Genomic DNA, 20,492 nt, shown 5'->3' with positions numbered 1-20,492 from the left:
TTGGCCAAGTTAGTGCAGGCAATAAGGCCGAAACAATCAGTGATTACTGGAAACGTTTTGTTTTCTTTGTGAATGGCTGCAGTCTCAGTGTTGTGAGAAATTTAATTGACTTTAGATTCAGCTTTTAACCACAAGCTAATTACTGCTTCCTCTGTTCCACAAAGCTGGCAATGCGGGCCAGAGTACAGTGAAAAACTTTGTCTTGAACACCATCCATACAGATGATTTCATAGTGAATTGAGGGAAAAAGGTAGTGTAGCAGTCAGTGTAATGTTCCACAGCACCGGTGATCCTGGTTCAATTCCCACTACTGTCTGTAAGGAGTTTGTATATTCTCCCCATGACTGCGTTTCCTCCCACATTCCAAAGGTGTACGGGTTAGGGTTAGTGAGTAGTGCATATGCTTTGTGGGTGCCCGAAGCATGGCGACACTTGTGGGATGCCAGAACATATCCTTGGTCCTTGACGTCGATATTGGTTTATTAATTGTTACATGTACAGTGAACACCTTGTTTTACTGCATACTGTTCCTACACAGTGCACTGAGGTAGAACAAGGTAAACCAGCAGCAATGCAGAATAAAGTGTCCAAGCACGATAAGCACAATAAAGTGCAAGGTCACAACAGGGTTGTGAGGTCAGGATTCTGTCTTATAGTATTAGTGAATTGTTCAAGAGTCTGAAACAGGATAGAAGCTGTCCTCGAGCCTTGTGGATGCTTTCTCATAGGTGAGGGGATAAGAGAGAATGTCTCCGCTTTACTGAGGCAGTGACAAGTGTAGACAGAGGCCATGGAGGGGAGGTAGGTTTCTGTGAAGTTCTGAGTGTGACCACAACTCTGCCGTTTCTGGCCATCACGGGCAGAGCAGTTGCTGTGCCAAACTGCAATGATGAGGCTCGATATGTTTGACGTGATCACTTTGCACCTGTGGGCTTCAACAGCTCAGACCCCATGACTGACCATTGCTAAAACTGTAAAGGAGAAGGGTGCAGAGACCTCTGCTTCCTGACCAGGTGATGGAGGGGATGCCATGGGTAAGGCAGAGGACATCTCTTTAAAACAGAGATGAGAAATCTCTTTAGCCAGAGGGTGGTGAATCTATGGAATAAATTTCCACAGATGGCTGTGAAAGTAGAGGCTGATAAGTTCTTGATTAGTCAAAGTGTCAAAGGTTACAGGGAGAAGGCAAGAGAATGAGTTGAGAGGGATAATAAATCAGTCATGATGGGATGATGGAGAAGACTCGATTGGCAGAATGGACCGATTCTGCTCCTGTATCTCTGCTCTGATTCATGTTCTGTAACTCTGGTGAGATGGTTCACCCAGAGTGATGGTTGCAACCTGCGCTAGATACCAGCGGCTTCCTTCACGAGTGATCTGAACTGAGGGGCCTGTTTCCCTGCTCTGTAACTCATCTTCCAAGAAAAACAATGCTGTAAATATTGAGTGGGTCAGGAAGCATCTGGTAATTGTTTCATTGTTGCACCAAGACACAGTTAATAGCTTTTGTTGGCATGCCATTCAGACAGATGATTCCACACAACTGCATTAACGAGGTACAAGGGAGAAACAATAACAAAATGAGTGTCATGGTAGCGTAACAGTTGCCGTGACGCTATTACAGCTCGGGATCAAGATTTTGGATTTCATTCCTTGCGTTATCTGTAAGGAGTCTGTATGTCCTCCCTGCGGAATGTGTAGGTTTTCTCCAGATGTTCTGGTTTCCTTCCAGAGTCCAAAGAAGTACTGGATAGGATAATTGGTCATTGTAAATTGTTGCGTGATTAAGTGAGGGTAGTTGGGCACAGTTAGGCCTCAGGGCCAGAGGGCCTATTCCACGTTGTATCTGTAAATAAATCCAAGTTGTGTACTTGGATTTTCAGAAAGCATTTGACAAGGTGCCACACATGAAGCTTAACACAATCTACGAACCCATGGTATTGCAGGAAAGATACTAGCATGGATAAAGCAGTGGCTGATTGACGGGAGGCAAAGAGCGGGAATAAAGAGAACCTTTTCTGATTCACTGCCAGTGACTAGTGGTGGTCCACAAGGGTTGGTGTGGGACCGATTCTTTTTACGTTCTATGTCAATGATTTGGATGATGGAATTGTTGGCTTTGTGGCCAAGTTTGCGAACAATGTGAAAATAGGTGGAGGGGCAGATAGTGGTGGGGAAGCAGGGAGGCTGCAGATGAACTTAACCTGGGGTTCCCAACTTGTTTTTATATCATGGGCCAATACCATCAAGCAAGGGGTCCATGAACCCCAGGTTAGAAACTCACATTTGGAGAATGGAAGATGGAGTGCAGTGTCAGGAAGTGTATGGTCATGAATTTTGGTTGGAAGAATAAAAGCGTAGACTGTTTTCTAAATGGGGATAACATTAAAAAATCTGAGGTGCAAAGGAACTTGGGAGTCCTTGTACAGGATTCCCTAAAGGTTAACTTGCAGGTTGAGTCGGTGGTGAGGAAGGCAAACGCAATGTTAGCACTCATTTCAAGAAGACTAGAATATAAAAGCAAGCATGTAATGCTGAGACTTTATAAGGCACTGGTATGGCCTCACTTGGAGCATTGTGAGCAGCTTTGGGTCCCTAATTAAAGAAAGGATGTGCTGACATGATAGATGGTTCAAATGAGGTTCATGAAAATGATTCCGCAAATGAAAGGCTTATCGTATGAAGAATGTTGGGCTCTGGGCCTGTAGTCACTAGAATTCAAAAGAATGAGGTGGGGGGGGGGATCTTATTGAATGTTGAAAGGCCTAGATAGAGTGGACATGGAGAAGATGTTTCCCATAGTAGGGGAGTCTTAAGACCAGAGGATGCAGGCTCAGAATAAAGAGGTGTCCATTTAGAACAGAAATAAGGAGGGATTTCTATAGAAATTCTCTAGAATTCGGTGCACAGATGGCTGTGAAGGCCAGTTCATTGGATGCATTCAAGACTGAGGTTGAGGTGGCATGAAAGGTTACAGGGAGAAGGCAGGAGATTTGGCTGAGAGAGAAATGGTGAAATGCTGGAATGGTGGAGCAAACCTGATGGGCTGAATGGCCTAATTCTGCTCATATGTCTGAAGATCTTAAGGGCTTACGATGAGGTAGATTGAGAGATCAAGCGTTCTGATAACAATGGGCGGGGGCTTTGGGGTTCTAAAGTTTAACTCATTCATTCTTTGGGCACTTCTCTGTTTTTGTGGATGTTTGCAACGAAAAAGAATTTCAGGATGTATATTGTATACATTTCTCTAACATTAGATGTACCTACTGAAATGGTGACCTTGATCCTGGTGGTACTTGTTCTCATGTTTTTGTACCTTCTGTCTTATGGAAGGGCAAAGAAGGGAACGAGCAAGGTGGGAGGGGTGTTGGAATATGTTAGTTGCTATCCTGAGGTATTGGGAATTATAGACAGGGTCCATGGGGCGGAGGCTAGTTTCTCTGAGGACTGGGCTGTGTCCTCAACTCGCTGTAATTTGTTGTGGTCACTGATGGTAGTAATGAGAAGAGGGCATGTCGTAGATTTTGAGGGTCTTTAATATAATGGATGCTGCCACCTTGAGGCACTGCCTCTTGAAGGTGTCCTTGATGCTGGGGAGGCTCGTGCCCATGATGGAGCTGACCGAGTTTGCAACTTTCTGCAGCTTTTTTCAATTCTGCCGATACCAGGCAGTGATGCAACCAGTCAGAATGCTTGCCATGTATACATTTGTAATAATCTTTGATGACATACTAAATCTCCTCAATTCCCAATGAAGTATAGCTGCTGGCATGTGTTCATCAAAGGAAGGTGGATAGATCCTCCAGGAGAGGGCCATTGCTGTCACTTTTGAGGCTTGAATGTTACATGTAAGTTAGGAGCCCAGCCTGAGTGTTGTCTGGGTTAGGGTGTGTACAGCTTCATTGGCTGAGGAGTTACAAAGGGATCATCAGAAAACATCCCCACTTCTGGTTAAAATATGTAGTACAAAAAGAATGAAATAACAAAAAAAATAGTGAGGTAGTGTACACGAATTCCTTGTCCATTCAGAAACTGGAGGGGAAGAAGCTGTTCCTGAAACATTGTGTGTGTATCTTCAGGCTCCTGTACCTCTTCCCTGATGGTAGTAATAAAAAGAGGGCATGTCCTGGATGATGAGGACCTTTAAAGATGGATGCTGCCTTCTGGAGGTACTGCGTCTTGAAGATCTCCTCAATGGTAGGGAGGGTTTTGCTATCTGAGTCTATGTCTTGTGCGTTTGGTATTCCATACAAGGCAGTGATGCAACCAGTTAGAATGTTTTCCACTGTACTTCTACAGAAAGTTGTAAGAGTCTTTAGTGACATACCAGATCTTCTCAAACTCCTACCGAAGCAGAGCTGCTAATGTGCTTTTTCTGTGATTGCATCGAAGTGTTGGGCTGAGGAAAGATCTTTGTAGATGTTGAGGCTCAGAAGCTTGAAGCTGCTCCCCCTTTCCACTGCCTAACCATCAATGAGGACTGGTGTGAGTTCTTCTAACTTCCCTTTCTTAAAGTCCACAATTTATTGCTTGGTCTGACTGAAGTTGACTGAGAGATAGTTGTGATGTCACTCGACCAGCAGATCTATCTCACTCATAATGACCAAAGACTGTCTGATTTCAGAATGTTGGATAGGAGATAAATATTGTCATAGTCAAAGAGCACTACAGCACAAGAACAAGGCCTTTCTACCCATCTAGTTCATGGTGGCCCACGTTTCTTCCTAGTGCCATCGACCTGCAGCTGGACCAGAGCAGTCCATACTGCTTCGAGGAGCAGTGGGGAGGGGATTGACTGATCCTGAAGAACAGTGATCCTGAAGTCTGGAACAGCACAGTGCTACGCAGATTGCATACATGATTGATTACGGGTGTTGATGGAAGTTGCTGCTCTTGGCGCCTGGTTTCTTAATGAAATCTTCATGAGAAAACAGATGGTACAAATTATAGACTGATTTTATGTCTTGTTACTGTGTTGTTCTCATGTTATCACCAAAAGAAACACAAGCATTTCCAAGAGAAATTTCACAAAACTGCAAAAGAATTGTTGTAGCTCATGTTTCAAAATACATCAGCAATGTTCTATACAACAGCCTTCCATGGTGTGACTCTCCGCCACCACCACAACTCCCCCATGTGTGACTCTTCCTCAGCACCACCCGTCCCTCAGTGTGACCCTCCCTCAGTACCACCCCTCTAACAGTGTGACCCTCCCTCAGTAACACCCCTCCCACAGTGTGACCCTCCCTCAGTACCACCCCTCCAACAGCGTGATCCTTCCTGAGTACCACCCTCCCACAGTGTGACCCTCCCTCAGTACCACCCCTCCAACAGCGTGATCCTCCCTCAGTACCACCCCTCCAACAGTGTGACCCTCCCTCAGTACCGCACCCTCCCACAGTGTGACCCTCCCTCAGTACCACCCCTCCAACTGTGTGACCCTCCCTCAGTACCACCCCTCCCACAGTGTGACACTCCCTCGGTACCACCCCTCCCTCAGTACCACCCCTTCAACAGTGTGACCCTCCCTCAGTACCGCACCCTCTCGCAGTAAAATTGGGATGTTTTAGAGTGCCACAGGTTTTTGCTTTTTGTTCAATAATTCCTGTGATTTAGCGATTGCTGCTGCGGCTGGCATTCAGGATCAAGTTGTCCATGGTTGAACAGAGTGCATGGGTTATGATGCCAAACATGGTTATTGTAACTGCTGCCACAGGCTGGATTGTGTCCATATCCCTCTTGTATGTAATGTCTGTCACCTTTTCAGCTGTGAAACCACTAATTTGACATTTTAAGGGAGAAGGTAGGAGAAGATGTTGAGAGGGATAATAAATCGGTCATGATGGCATGCGGAGCAGGCTCGTTGGGCTAAATGGCCTAATTCTGCTGCTATGTCTAATGGAAATCGGCAGTTTGGCCCACCTAGTCTGTGCCAGCCAATATTCCCATCTAAGGTTGCGCCTCTGGCCCATGTTCAAACCTGTTGGAAAATCATCAAGGTCACTAGGGTGGCACCAGATGAAGGGCTGTTGTGGAAACATCAATCCTCAGCCCTTCGGATAAATAAACTGTTAGCCTATTGAATGTTGGTTGTCCGGTGTGTCTGACGATGACGGGAGATCTGTCTGGGAGAGTTTTTAAAGTGGAAAAGCCATTGCTTTGGAGAAGTTCTTCCCTCTCTACCTCGGAAGTTTAAGTACAAGTAGTCGTCACAAACTGAGGGCTTCCTTGGTTGCAATGGATGACCATGATGTCTGCTGTGCCTTGTCCTGCCCTTCACTCTCCACGGTGCATAACAGAACCATTTTCCTGGCTGTTGGATCTCACTGTAGATCTTCTCTGTCCAGTCCACCAGAGCTGACTGTGCATGCTAGGACAACCATGTCCCTATTACACTGAGGTATGAGGCTCGCTGGCTATTCTCACCTGGTTTCGACTGCCTGTCTAAGTGGTGGACCGAGGTGTGGCCACTATCGCATGCAAACAGCTACTTGGTCACAGACGTGAGAGTTGAGTGTCTGGTGGGGACCAAAGGTGTGTGAGCAATGGACATGCGAAACCCTTTTTACCAGAGGTGACACCCCATACATTCTGGCCTTAAGGGCAACTTGAATGAACTGGGATTTGCAGGGAAGATGCTGTGTGGTTGGCGTGGACTGGTTGGGCCTAAAGGCCTTTCTCTGTGCTGATGAGCCAGCTGCGTAACCCTAGCATGACATTCTTCCACAGCCTGCTCGTAGCACTGACCTGCCCATCACAGACTATGGACTAACCCTGGTTCTTCTCTCCATCCACCAGGTGCTGATGATCCTGAATGAGGTCTTCCAGGCAGTGCAGGCAGCAGAGACGGCTGTCCGCCTAAACCCTCAGTGGTGGGAAGCTTGGCAGACCCTGGGCCGGGCCCAACTCAGCCTCGGTGAGGTGGCTTTGGTAAGGACTGTGTACCTCAGATTGTGGGTGTGTAGCTGACAGTGTGGGGAGCTCAGGGTGATGGAGTCTCTGATTCGGGTTTCAGATTTTTTTTATCACATGTACATGGGAATGTGTTGCTTACATTAACAACCAACACAGTAGCGTAGAGTTTAGCAGGACACTATTACAGCTAATGGCATCAAAGTTTGGAGTTCATTTCCAGTGTCCTCTGTCAGAAAGTTTGTACGTTCTTGCCCTTGTCCGCATAGTTTCCTCTCATACTCCAAAGACATACCAGTTAGTTGTCATTATAAATTGTTCTGTGGTTAGGCAAAAGTTATATCATGGGGTTGATGGGCGGCAGGGCTTGGTGAGCCAGAAGGGGCAGTTCTGTGCTGTATCTCTAAATAAATATATAGAATAAAATAACTATGTGTTGGGGGGGGGCCCAAGTGTCACACATTCACAGCGTTCAGCAGAACAACACAAGCAGCAACAGAAGCAGAGCAAAACAAGACACATCAAAAACAAACCCCTGTCCCACACTCACACACTCAGACAGGCATCCAACCTCAAGGCAAGCCTCCTCTGGGCCCCCAGTCCTTGAGCTTGAACTATCAGTCTCACAAACATCGGATTCCCAACATCCAGTCCCTGACCCAGATTGGCAGACTTGACCTTCAGACCCCTGACCGCCAGCCTCGCCAACATTAGTTTTCGATCATCAGGCCTTCTCACTCTGGATTTGCAATGAAATATTTTACTTGCCCAGTTGACAGAGTAGTGTCATCGTCATAAGCCCATCACCCCCACTGGGGCATAGGCTGCTAACAGCAGCTCACCAAAGTCCTCTGTCCTGGGCCAGTCTTTCAAGTTGTCCCCAGCGTAGTCCATCTTCGAAGATCCTTCTTCTCCTAGGGGTGAGGTCGTTGGAGCTTCTGTTGAGGTTTCTGTAGCCCTGGGTTTTTACAGGATGGATTTGCTAGCCCCTTTTTCAGCCAAGCTTGGGACCATCCGTGACTATTTTATTATTAGGAGGTACACTGTATAACTGACAGCAACAAGCAGCAAAGATTGCCAGGCATTCTGAAGTAGTGCTGAGAATAACTGAGAGAGGTAGTAAAGTGGAAGTATGGGTATGGGACAGCATGGTGGCACAGTGGTTAATGTAACACTGTGCAGGACCAACGACCAGACGGAGGTTCACTTACCACCACTGTCTCTACATTCTCCTCTGGATTCCTCCCACATTCTAAAGACGTGGGTTCGGGTCAGTGAATTATGGACATGCTATGTTGGCTGCACTTTGTGGGCTATCCCAGCACTCTCCTCAGACTGCAGCGGTTGTTGATGCAAGTGATGCATATTGTTGTATGTTTCAGTGTACATGTGAGAAGATTTAAGAGTGCAGCTATTGACCTCAGTGACAGCAGGCAGTCTCAGATCACTGGAAGCGGGGTTTACATGCATGGATGATCCAGCTTGTCACTACGAATACAACTTAGACTCTGCTGCAGAGGGGATGGAGGTTGCTAGGCAAACGTGTTCAAGACTCTTTGCGCCTTTCAGCTGGAGCGTATTGGTTTATTATTGTCACGCGAACCATGATACAGTCAAAAATCTTTGCATACCGTTCAGACATTGAGGCCGTACAAAAAAAGCTGACTAGGGGATTTAGCATTACTCTTACAGAGAAGGTGCAGCGAAGGCAGATGGTAAGTTGCATGGGCCACAAGGTATATTAGGAGATGAAGAGTTCGTCTTTCAGTGTGTGAGCGGACTGTTCAAGTGTCTGATAACAGCGGGATAAAAGCTGTCCCTGAGCCTAGTGGTATGTGCTTTCAGGCTTCCCTATCTTCTGCCTGATAGGAGAGGGGACAAGAAAGATTGTCTGGAATGGGAGGGGGTCTTTGATTATGCCGGTTGCTTTCCTGAGGCAACAAGGTGTAGATAGTCCATAGAGGGAAGGATGGTTTGTGTGAGGGACTGGGCTGTGTCCACAACTCTGCACGTTTGAACATGAGATTCTGCAGATGCTGGAACTCCTGATCAACACACACAAAATGCTGGAGAAGCTCAGCAGGTCAGGTAGAAACTATGGAGAGGAATAAATTGTCAATGTTTCATGCCAAGACCTTTAATCAGGACTGGAAAGGAAGGGGGAAGATGCCAGAATAAGAAGGTGGGGTGAGGTGAAGGAGCACAAGTTAGAAGGTGACTAACTACGCTTATGACTGTGCGAAATAACAGATGGTATACTGCGTACAATTAAAGGAATTATATTTATGAATCTTAACTAAAGGGTTAGTAAAAAAACAAAACAAAAAGAAAATGGACCATTCTAGTTAAACAGACAAATGTACACAAGTTGGATCTTATCTTGAACTTCTTTGTCACTTTTGCACTGTGCTCTCGGTCAACTTGTAAGCACACACCATGTTCCAAATGTCGCTCGCAATCCATCTCGAACAGAGGGGTCTCCCACTGATTCGTATGCTATGACTGGTTCTCCCAGTGTCCCCAGCGTCATGTCTCTTCATCTTTTGAACAAAAGCCCAAGTCCAACCTTAGTGTCCCTCACCAGAGAAATCTCACCTTAATCTGACTATTCTAACTGGATGACATACATTCTCCTATCTCTTATCTTCAGCGGTAACCCAAACAAGCATGAAAACAGAACAGGCTGCTGTTACACAACTGCCAAAATGAAATACCTACAGCATAACAGTAAAAATATGAACTAGAGCATTACACTGATGCTCATTTTCTTGCAGGCATTCACAAAGATGCACAATAGAATCAAAAACCTCAGACAAGACGGACAAACAACCAGTGTGCAAAACATGACAAACTGCAAATAAAAATAAATAATAAATAAGCAGTAAGTAGCGAGAACATGAGATGAAGAGTCCTTGAAAGTAAGTCAATAGGTTGTGGAAACAGTTAAGTGATGGGGTAAGTGAAGTTATCTCCTCTGGTTCAAGAGCCTGATAGTTGAGGGGTAATAACTGTTTCAGAACTTGGAGGTGTGTGTCCTGAGGCTTCTATACCTACTTCTTGATGGCAGCAATGAGAGGAGAAGGTATGTGCTGCTTTCCTGCAATAGCATTCCATGTAGATAATTATATTTGTATTTATATTGATATCTGTGCTGATGTCTAATTGCAAAGAGAGAATCTGGTCCCCTTCCCTGAGACCACCTGTCATCCACCACTGTCAAAGATCCTCATCTCTGAGGCCATGCTCTTTTCTCGCTGCTGCCATCAGGTAAAAGGTACAAGTACCCCAGGACTCTCACCACCAGGTTCAAGAATAATTACCAACCTTCAAGCATCAGGCTGTTGAACAAAAGGTGATAACTACACTCATCCTATTTCTGGTGTTCCCATAACTGATGGTCTCAATTCGCACAGTAAAATTTATTATCAGAGTACATACATGTCACCATATAAACCCTGAGATTCTTTTTCTGCGGGCATACTTATCAAATCTATAGGACAGTAACTGAAATAGGATCAATGGACGACAAACTGCAAATGCAGATATAAATAAATAGCAATAAATAATGAGTCTGAAATAAACAAATAAGTGTCCTTAAATGAGTGTAGTTGCCCCCTTTTGTTCAAGAGGCTGATGGCTGAGGGGTAGTAACTGTTCTTGAACCTGATGGTGTGAGTCCCAAGGCTCCAGTATCTTCTACCTGGTGGCTGCAGCAAGAAAAGAGCATGGGTCAAATGGTTCTCACTTTAAGGATCCTTTATCTTGTTGAAAGAAAGGCAAGGAGATGGGAGTGCCAGAGGGACATGATGAGCAAGTGAGGAGAAGAGAAAGAGGCAAGAGCTGAGCCAGAATGGGAGTTGAAGAAGAGGGAGGTGAGGAAATTACTGAAGGCTGGAGAAAGCTACGTTCACGGCATCAAGTTAGAGACTACACAGATGGACAACGAAGTGTTATACCACCAACCTGAGCGTGGCCTCATCGTGGCAGTAGGGGCGGCCTTGGACAGACACACCAGAATGGGAATGTGAACCTCTTTGAACTTACCTGTTGAAGTAGAGCTGCTTTATTCATTATTATCATCATTCATGCGTTATTCATTAATTTGAGGCAAATCATAACTAGATGTATTTAAATGGATAATTCCTGTATTTCAAGTTTTATATGACATTTATCTGGCCCACTGTCTGCTCATTAATAAGCAATCCGGCCCAAAGAGGCAAAAAGGTTGCCGACCCCTGATGTAGAGTAAGCCTTTTACCCACTGGGACCCCTGGAAGGAGCACCTTCTCCTTCCCCGCTGGGATGTTGGGAGTTGGAGCTGTCTGCAGAAAGGGTTGGGGAGATGGTGTAGACAAGTGGTATGCCCAGATCAGGGAGGTAAGGCTGGTTTCACAATCAGAATTTATAAACTATGTTCGAGCTGTATTTTGCCACGCAGTCGTGGGTATAGAGAAAGTAAAGCAGTGGGCCAAGTACACATTCCTGAGGTGCGTCAGTGTTGATTGTCAGTGAGGAGGAGACGCTATTTCTGATCTACACAGACTGTGGGCCACCTGTGAGGGACGTACAGAGGCCTGGGTTTTGGAGCTTGTTGATTAGAATGAAGGTTATGACTGTTGAAAGCTGAGTCGTAATCAATAAAGAGCAGCCTGGCATAGGTATTGCTATTGACCAGGTGATCCAAGGCCAAGTGGAGAGGCAGTCAGATTGCATCCACACAGATTATTAACCTGTGATGTGCCAGATGACCTCCAGCTATTTGGATGATTTGGGCTGTGCTTTGTGGGGTTATCAGCACAGGAAGCTGTTCTGTTTTCCAAGTGCAGAGGAATTGTGTCCCCTGTCTTTATCCTAGATTTATTGTGTAGAGTTGATGGAAGGAAAGTGGTAAATTGTTTGTGGTGATTTGTGGTGACATTGACGCCCATGTCTCGGACCACTCAACTTTCATTCTCTACTCACTGCTGGAGTTCTAATCTTGTAAGTTCCCAGGGTGGGGAACAGCAGCCAGGGTTTCTGTTTCAAATCCAACAAGCCTTTCCAACCGAAGCAGCGATAAATGCGCACTACCTCCAGTCCTGTGTGTTTACAATGCAGAACACAGCACAGTACAGGCCCTTCAGCCTACCATGTTGTACCAACCTCTTAACCCACTCTAAGATCAATCTAACATGGTCCTACAGCCATAAGACATAGGAGCAGAATTTGGCTCTGCTCTGCCATTCTATCATGGCTGATTTATTTTCTCTCTCAATCCCAGTCTCCTCCTTTCTCCCTGCAACTTTTGATGTTCCCATCATCCTGCATGGGACCATAGCCCTCCAAACCCCTATTGATGTAGCTATCCAAACTTCTCTTAAGAGTTGAAATTGAGCTCGCACACACCATTTGTTCCATAGTCTCACAACCCTCTGAGTAAAGATGTTTTCCCTCATGTTCCCCTTAAACTTTTCACCTTTCACTGTTAACCCATAATCTCTAGTTGTAGTCCCACCTAACCTCGGAAAAAGCCTGTCTATACCCCTTATAATTTTGCACACCTCTATTAAATCTCCTCTCAATGCTACATTCCAAGGAATAAAGCCCTAACCTATTCAATCTTTCCTTATAACTCACGTCTTCCACTTCCAGCACCATTCTTGTAAATTTTCTCTGTTCTCTTTCAACCAGTCATGTGTCTCCAAAATAATATAATTTCCTCCAACAATACCAAATAAGGCAGTCAAAGGACTAGGTTTAAAATTTACTTTAAAAAGCACCGAAAAAGTTTGGAATACTTCCTTCCAGTATTTTTCAAGACTCGGACAAGTCCAAAGCATATAAATTAGTGAAGCTTCTCCATTGTTACATCTATCACAATAGGGAGATATATCAGAATAAAAACGAGATAGCTTATCTTTAGTCATGTGGGCCCTATGAACCACTTTAAATTGTAGAAGGGAACGACGGGCTCATAATGATGAGGTATTAACCAATTTATAAATTTCATTCCAAGTATCCTCAGAAATTGGAATCTGTAAATCTTGTTCCCAGAGATTTTTAATTTTGTCTAAAGGAATATTTCTTAGTCCCAACAACATACCATAAATATTAGATATAGATCCATTATGGAAGGGTTTCAAATTAAAAATTGTATCAAGTAAATTCTTATCTGGGCCTTAGGAAAAGTATGTACTTGAGAACGCAAAAAGTCTCTAATTTGTAAATATCGAAAGAAGTGGGTTTTGGGTAGGCTATACTTAGCTGACAGTTGTTCAAATGAAGAGACTATCTCCAACAAGCAACATTTAATACCCAATCTATTCCACTCTTTAAAAGCTACATCAGTCATAGAAGGTTTAAAAAATACAGTTAGAAAAAAATGGGACTTGAAAGTGAAAAGCTCAATAAACCAAAATATTTTCTAACTTGTACCCAAATCCTCAAAGTGTGTTTAACTACAAAATTATCAGTTAAATGACTTAAAGATGAAGGAATTGAGGATCTGAAAAGAGAAATGATAGAAAATTTATTGACAGACAGACATACTTTATTGATTCCGAGGGAAATTGGGTAACAGAGTTAGCTTCTAAAGAAACCCAAACCAGACAGTTCTTTCAATTAATATAATATAACCAAAACGTAAGATCCATATATTGACTGCCCAGTAATAAAACCTAAAATTGGGTAAGGCTAAACCTCCATTCTTTTTAGCTTTTTGAAGATGAACTTTATTTAATCGAGAAATTTTATTTTTTCATATACAAGAAGATATAATAGAATCCACAGAAACAAAAAAGGATTTAGGAATAAAAACAGGCCTGAAATAAATATAAAAATTTAGGCAAAATATTCATTTTAATAGAATTAATACAGCCAATCAATGATAAAGAGAGGGGTGACCAATTTGATAGTGTGCTTTCTTAACATAATTCAGAAGTATAAAAAAATTCCTTAATAAGGGATTTATAATTCCTAGTAATTGTTACGCCCAAATAAGTAAATTCATCTCTTACAATTTTAAAAGGAAAGTTAGTATAAACTAATACAAAATTATTCAAAGGAAAAAGTTCACTCTTATGAAAGTTAAGTTTATATCTTGAAAACTGACTAAAGCAGGAGAGTAAAGAAAGTACGGAAGGTACCATTGTCTACCACACTTTTCAGTGCCCTACCGTACAGAATCAGGTTTGTTATCCCCGGCATGTGTTGTGAAATTTGTTAACTTAGCAGCAGCAGTTCAATGCAATACCATAGAACCATAGAACATGACAGCACAGAAACAGGCCTTTTGGCCCTTCTTGGCTGTGCCAAACCATTTTTCTGCCTAGTTCCACTGACCTGCACCTGGCCCATATCTCCCCATACACCTCTCATCCATGTACCTGTCCCAAGTTTTTTTTTAAATGTTAAAGGTGAGCCAGCATTTATCACTTCATCTGGCAGCTCATTCCACACTCCCACCTCTCTCTGTGTGAAGAAGCCCACCCCCCAATGTTCCCTTTGAACTTTTCCCCCTTCACCCTTAACCCATGTCCTCTGGTTTTTTTCTCCCCTAGCCTTAGTGGTAAAAGCCTGCTTGCATTCACTCTATCTGTACCCATCATAATTTTATATACCTCTATCAAGTCTCCCCTCATTCTTCTACGCTCCAGGGAATAAAGTCGTAACCTATTCAACCTTTTTTCTGTAACTCAGTTTCTCAAGTCCTGGCAACTTCTTCGTAAACCTTCTCTGCACTCTTTCAACCTTATTAATATCCTTCCTGTAATTCAGTGACCAAAACTGCACACAATACTCCAAACTCGGCCTCACCAATGCCTTATACAATCTCACTATAACATTCCAACTCTTATACTCAATACTATGATTTATAAAGGGCAATGTACCAAAAGCTCTCTTTACTACCCTATCTACCTGTGACGCCACCTTTAGGGAATTTTGTATCTGTATTCCTAGATCCCTCTGTTCTACTGCACTCCTCAGTGTCCTACCATTTACCTTGTATGTTCTACCTTGGTTTTTCCTTCCAAAGTGCAATGCCTCACACTTGTCTGTATTAAACTTCATCTGCCATTTTTCCAGCTGGTCCAGATCCCTCTGCAAGCTTTGAAAACCTTCCTCAATGTCCGATCTCAGATCTTTGTATCATCAGCAAATTTGCTGATCCAATTTACCACATTATCATCCAGATCATTGATATAGATGACAAATAACAATGGACGCAGTACTGATCCCTATGACACAATCCATAATCTAGAAGAAGAAAAATAATAAGTAAATCAATTACAGTAAATGTATATTGAATATATTAAAAATCATGCATAAATAAATAAATATATTAAAAAGTGAGGTAGTGTTCAAGGGATCAATGTCCATTTAGGAATTGGATGGCAGAGGGGAAGAAACTGTTCCTGAATCACTGAGTGTGTGCCTTCAGGCTTCTGTATCTCCTACCTGACGTTAACAGTGAGAAAAGGGCATACCCTGGGTGCTGGAGGTCCTTAATAATGGACGCTGCCTTTTGGAGACACCGCTCCCTGAAGATGTCCTGGGTACTTTGTAGGCTAGTACCCAAGATGGAGCCGAATAAATTTACGACCCTCTGTAGCTTCTTTTGGTTCTGTGCAGTACCTCTCCACCTACCCCCATACCAGACAGTGATGCAGCCTGTCAGAATGCTGTGTATTCACTAGGTAAGACCTACCCTGGTTGGTCCTACTGAAGTGCAAAACTTCGCACTTCTCCGCATTAAATCACATCTTGCTATTTTTCAGTTGGTCCAGATCCCACCGCAAGCTTTGATTGTCTTCATCACTGTCCACTACATTCCCAGTCTTGGTGGCATCTGCAAATTTGGTGTTTCAGTTAACCACTTTATCATCCACATTGTTGATATAGATGACAAACATCTTTTAGATAAGGAGGCCAAACTGCTCACAAAAACTCTCCTGATATAACTCCTCATCTCTGTACTAGAGAAGCCCAAATGTGGGTCAGATGACTCTTTTGCAGAACATCTACACTCAGTACACAGCTGGCCCTGATCTCTCTGTGAGCTGATACATTAATTCACAATTCATTTGCACTTTAATCTCTTTGCTTGTGGTTTCTAACACTTGGTCCAGAGAAGAGCACAGCAGAGGAAGAGGCTCTTTGACCCAAACTGTACATCTGCCTGTATGCTGGTGCACAACTATATCAGCGCTGTCCGAATTCTGCTCACCAGACCTGGAATATCTAACAGTTAAGTGCCGTCCTTTTTACCTACCAGGGGAATTTTCCGGGGTGATTTTGGTAGTAGTGTACATTCCACCTCAGGCCAATGTCAGTCAGCCTTTAGATGATCTGAGGAATGGGATTAACATGCATGAAACAGCACAGCCTAATGCCTTCACCGTCCTTTTGGGAGATTTTAACCAGGCCAGTCTGAAAAAAATCACTAAGCAACTACCATCGACAGATCACCTGCAATACCAGAGGAAACAACACACTGGACCATTGCTACACCACCATCAAGAATGCCTACCGTGCTATTCCATACCCTCACTTCAGGAAGTCTGATCACCTGGCTGTACTTCTGCTCCCGGAGTATAGGCAGAGACTGAAGACTGCAACACCAGTAGTGAGAACAAGAAGGTATGGTCAAGGGAAGCACAGGAGTGCCTACAGGACTGCTTTGAATCGGTGGACTGGACTATATTCAGGGATTCATCTTCAAACATGGATGAGTATGCTGCAGTTATTACAGACTTTATTAAAACCTGTGTGGATGAGTTTGTGCCTACAAAGACTCGCAGTACATTCCCAAACCAAAAGCCATGGATGAACCAGGAGGTTCATCGTCTACTGAAGACTAGATCTGTAGCATTCAAGACTGGCGACCCAGGCCTTTACCAGAAAACCAGTTATGATTTGCAGAGGGCTATTTCAAGGGCGAAGAGACAAGTTTGAATGAGTTTGGAGGTGATAACAGATGCTTGGCAACTCTGATAGGATCTACAAGACATTATTTCCTACAAAGCAAAACCCAATAGCATAAATGGCAGCGGCACTTCACTACCAGATGAACTGAATGCCTTCTATGCACGCTTTGAAAGGGAGAACACAACTACAGCTGTGAAGATCCCTGCTGCACCTGGTGACCCTGTGATCTCTGTCTCAGAGGCTGATGTTAGGCTGTCTTTAAGGAGAGTGAACCCTCACAAAGCAGAAGGTCCAGATGGAGTACAGGGTAAGGCTCTGAAAACCTGTGCCAACCAACTAGTGTGAGTATTCAAGGACATTATCAACCTCTCACTGCTACGGGTGAAAATTCCCACTTGCTTCAAAAAGGCAACAATCATACCAGTGCCAAAGAAGAATAATGTGAGCTGCCTTAATGCCTATCCCCTGGTAGCACTCACATCGACAGTGGTGAAATGCTTTGAGAGGTTGGTTATGACTAGACTGAACTCCTGCCTCAGCAAGGACCTGGACCCATTGCAAATTGCCTATCACCACATTAGGTCAACGGCAGACGCAATCTCTGGCTCTCCGCACGGCTTTCGACTACACCCTATCCTCGTTATATGCATCTTCAGACAATGTGGTTTCACAGTTGTGCGTTGAACCTATTTCTACCCAACTTCTCCTTATATGTGTCCAAAACTCTCAGTTATGCGAGGCTTTGGGACGAGAAGCACCGCTTTCCTGTCAATACAAGTCACGTGCGCACGCCTCACAGTCTCAGTCCCGCCAATCTCACATTGGTTTTGGCAGTGTGTGGATGTGTGATCTTGCACTCTTAAAGTTTTGTTGTTATTATCTACGGTGCACTGACTTTGTGCTTGAAATATTTAACTATGCCTCCTAAGCGTCCTATGTCAAGTCCTGGGTCATTAGCCAAGCGGCAGAGAACAGCTTTAACACTTGAAAAAAGTTGGGAATTACAAACAGGGCTGCGTCAAGTGAAGATAACACAGCTCTGGGACACTACTTTGGCCTGGCTGAGTCCACAATCAGAAACATAAAGAAAAATGCTGAGAGAATATAAAGTGCAGTGATTGATTCATCACAAGTGTCTTCAAAGATTGTTACCAAAGTGCATAACCCGATTATGACAAAAATGGAGAAAATGCTGAATTTGTACATTGAGCATGAAACAAAGTAATAAACAACACTCAGTTCCGATCATCTTCATGTGAAAGCTTTGGAAATTTATGGTCGCCTTTGTTCAGGCTAGTGAGGAAGTGTCAAGTGATATTGTTAGCTTTAATGCAAGTAGGGGATGGTTTTCTAAGTTTGTTCATTGTCACAGGCTTCACAACTTAGCTGGGTGTTGTGAGCAGGCTAATGCTGACCACAAAGCTGCTGAACGCTACCCTGTGCAGTTGCAGGCTATGATAGCTGAGTCAGGCATCACACCAAAGCAGATGTTTAATGCAGACGAGACCAGGCTTTTTTGGAAGTGTATGCTGAAACACTCTTACATAAGTAAGGATGGAAAAACTATGTCAGGTTTCAAGGCAGCAGAGGATAGGTTGACTCTGCTTATGTGTTCCAATGTGTTAACTTTCTATGATTTATTACTTTGAATATTACCTTAAATTGATGGAATATAATACCAATGTTGCCTTGTGGTACTGCTTTTGTGTCGTATTGGTATGAAAATGTGAATAAATTACAGATAAAACATATTTAGGAAGTCCTCCAGAACGCATCCCTATTTTCTCCATTTAAATAATTATTCACATTATGTGTTTTCCATACTAAGCATCGACTGCGAGGAACGTATTCCCCGCATATAACGAGGATAGGGTGTACCCGGACAGCACATTCGCCTTTGTCAGGATGCTGTTCATCAACTATAGCTCTGTATTTAATACCATCATTCTCACAATCCGGATTGAGAAGTTGCAGAACCTGGGCCTCTGTACCTCCCTCTGCAACTGGATCCTCAACTTCCTAACTGGAAGACCACAATCTGGACTACAGTTGGGGACACATGCTGGTGATAATAAACCTCTCCTCGTCCTGTTCATGTGCCTTGAAAAATGGTTGCTCCTCTTAAACCCATAACCCCATCTGGGGCATGGGCTGCCAAAAGCAGCTCACCAGGATCCTGGCCAGACTCTCAAGTTGTAGTCCATCTTTCAAACATCTTCTAAATGAAGATCATTCCTCTCCCAGGGATGAGGTCTTTGAAGCTTCAGTGTATATTTGTGTAGCTCTGAAGTTTTACGGAATGGTGTTACTAGCCCCATGCTCAGTCCTCCTCCCTTTGCATCCAGGCTTGGGGCTGTCCATGGCAGAGATAAAAATGACCATAAGACATAATACTTAAGGTGAGGCCTCACCAGTGCCTGCTCTTGTATTCTAGACCTGTTGGAATGAATGCTAACATTGCATTTGCCTTTCTCACTACTGACTCAACCTGCAAGCTAACCTTTAGGGTGTTCTGCACAAGGATTCCCAAGTCCCTTTGCATCTCAGATATTTGGATTTTCTCCCCTTTTAGAAAATAGTCTGCACATTTATTTCTGCTACCAAAGCGCATGACCATGCATTTTCCAACATTGTATTTCATTTGCCACTCTCTTGCCAATTCTCTTAATCTGTCTAAATCCTTTGGCAGCCTGCCTATTTCCTCAACACTACCTGCCCCTCCACCAATCTTCACATCATCTGCAAACTTGGCAACAAAGCCATCTATTCCATAATCTAAATCATTGATATACAGCATAAAAAAAAGCATTCCCAACTCTGACCCCTGCAGAACACCACTAGCCACTGGCAGTCAACTAGAAAAGGATCCTTTTATTCCCACTCACTATTTCCTACCAATCAGCCAATGCTCTAACCATGCCAGTAACTTTCTTGTAATACCATGGGCTCTTAACTTGGTAAGCAACCTCATGTGTGGCACTTTGTCTAATGCTTTCTGAAAATACAAATATACAACATCCACTGCATCCTCTTTATCTATCCTACATGTGATCTCCTCAAAGAATTCCAACAGGTTCATCAGGCAAGATTTTTCCTTGAGGAAACCATGCTGACTTTGTCCTATCTTGTCCTGTGTCACTAAATAATCCATAACCTCATCCTTAACAATTAACTCCAACGTCATCCCAACCACTGAGGTAAGGCTAACTGGTCTGTAGTTTCCTTTTTGTTGCCTTCCTCCTTTCTTAAAGAGTAGAGTGATGTAAACTTACCCCTGACATCCCCTCAGTACCTACTTCTGAGCACCTTAAAACTGTGCCCCCTTGTCTTAGCCACTTCAGCCCTGGGAACAAGCCTCTGGCTATCCACACGATCAATGCCCCTCATTATCTTATACATTTCTATCAGGTCACCTCTCATTCTCTGTCGCTCCAAGAAGAAAAGGCCAAGTACACTCAATTTATTCTCATAAGGTACGCCCTCCAATTCAGGCAACATCCTCATAAATCTCTGCACTCTCTCTATAGTATCCATATCTTTCCTGTAGTGAGGTGACCAGGGCTGAACACAGTACTCCAAGTGGGGTCTGACCAAGGTCTTGTCTAGCTGTAATGTTATCTCATGCTCTTGAACTCAGTCCCATGGTCGATGAATGCCAACACACCATACGCCTT

General features: G+C 43.8%; 1 protein-coding gene across 1 annotated transcript in view; it reads left to right on the top strand.

Moving 5' to 3' along the window:
* ttc33 (tetratricopeptide repeat domain 33) overlaps nucleotides 1–20,492 on the top strand; it is an 88,551-nt gene that overhangs the window by 43,117 nt on the left and 24,942 nt on the right. Inside the window, exon 4 of the mRNA XM_073047987.1 lies at nucleotides 6,799–6,930. Within this exon, the coding sequence (XP_072904088.1) occupies nucleotides 6,799–6,930 (132 nt within the window). The remainder of the gene's footprint in view (nucleotides 1–6,798; nucleotides 6,931–20,492) is intronic.

The sequence above is a fragment of the Hemitrygon akajei genome, chromosome 6 (assembly GCF_048418815.1).
Source record: "Hemitrygon akajei chromosome 6, sHemAka1.3, whole genome shotgun sequence".
NCBI classification, from domain to species: domain Eukaryota; kingdom Metazoa; phylum Chordata; class Chondrichthyes; order Myliobatiformes; family Dasyatidae; genus Hemitrygon; species Hemitrygon akajei.
This window is presented reverse-complemented; position numbering and strand designations above follow the sequence as displayed.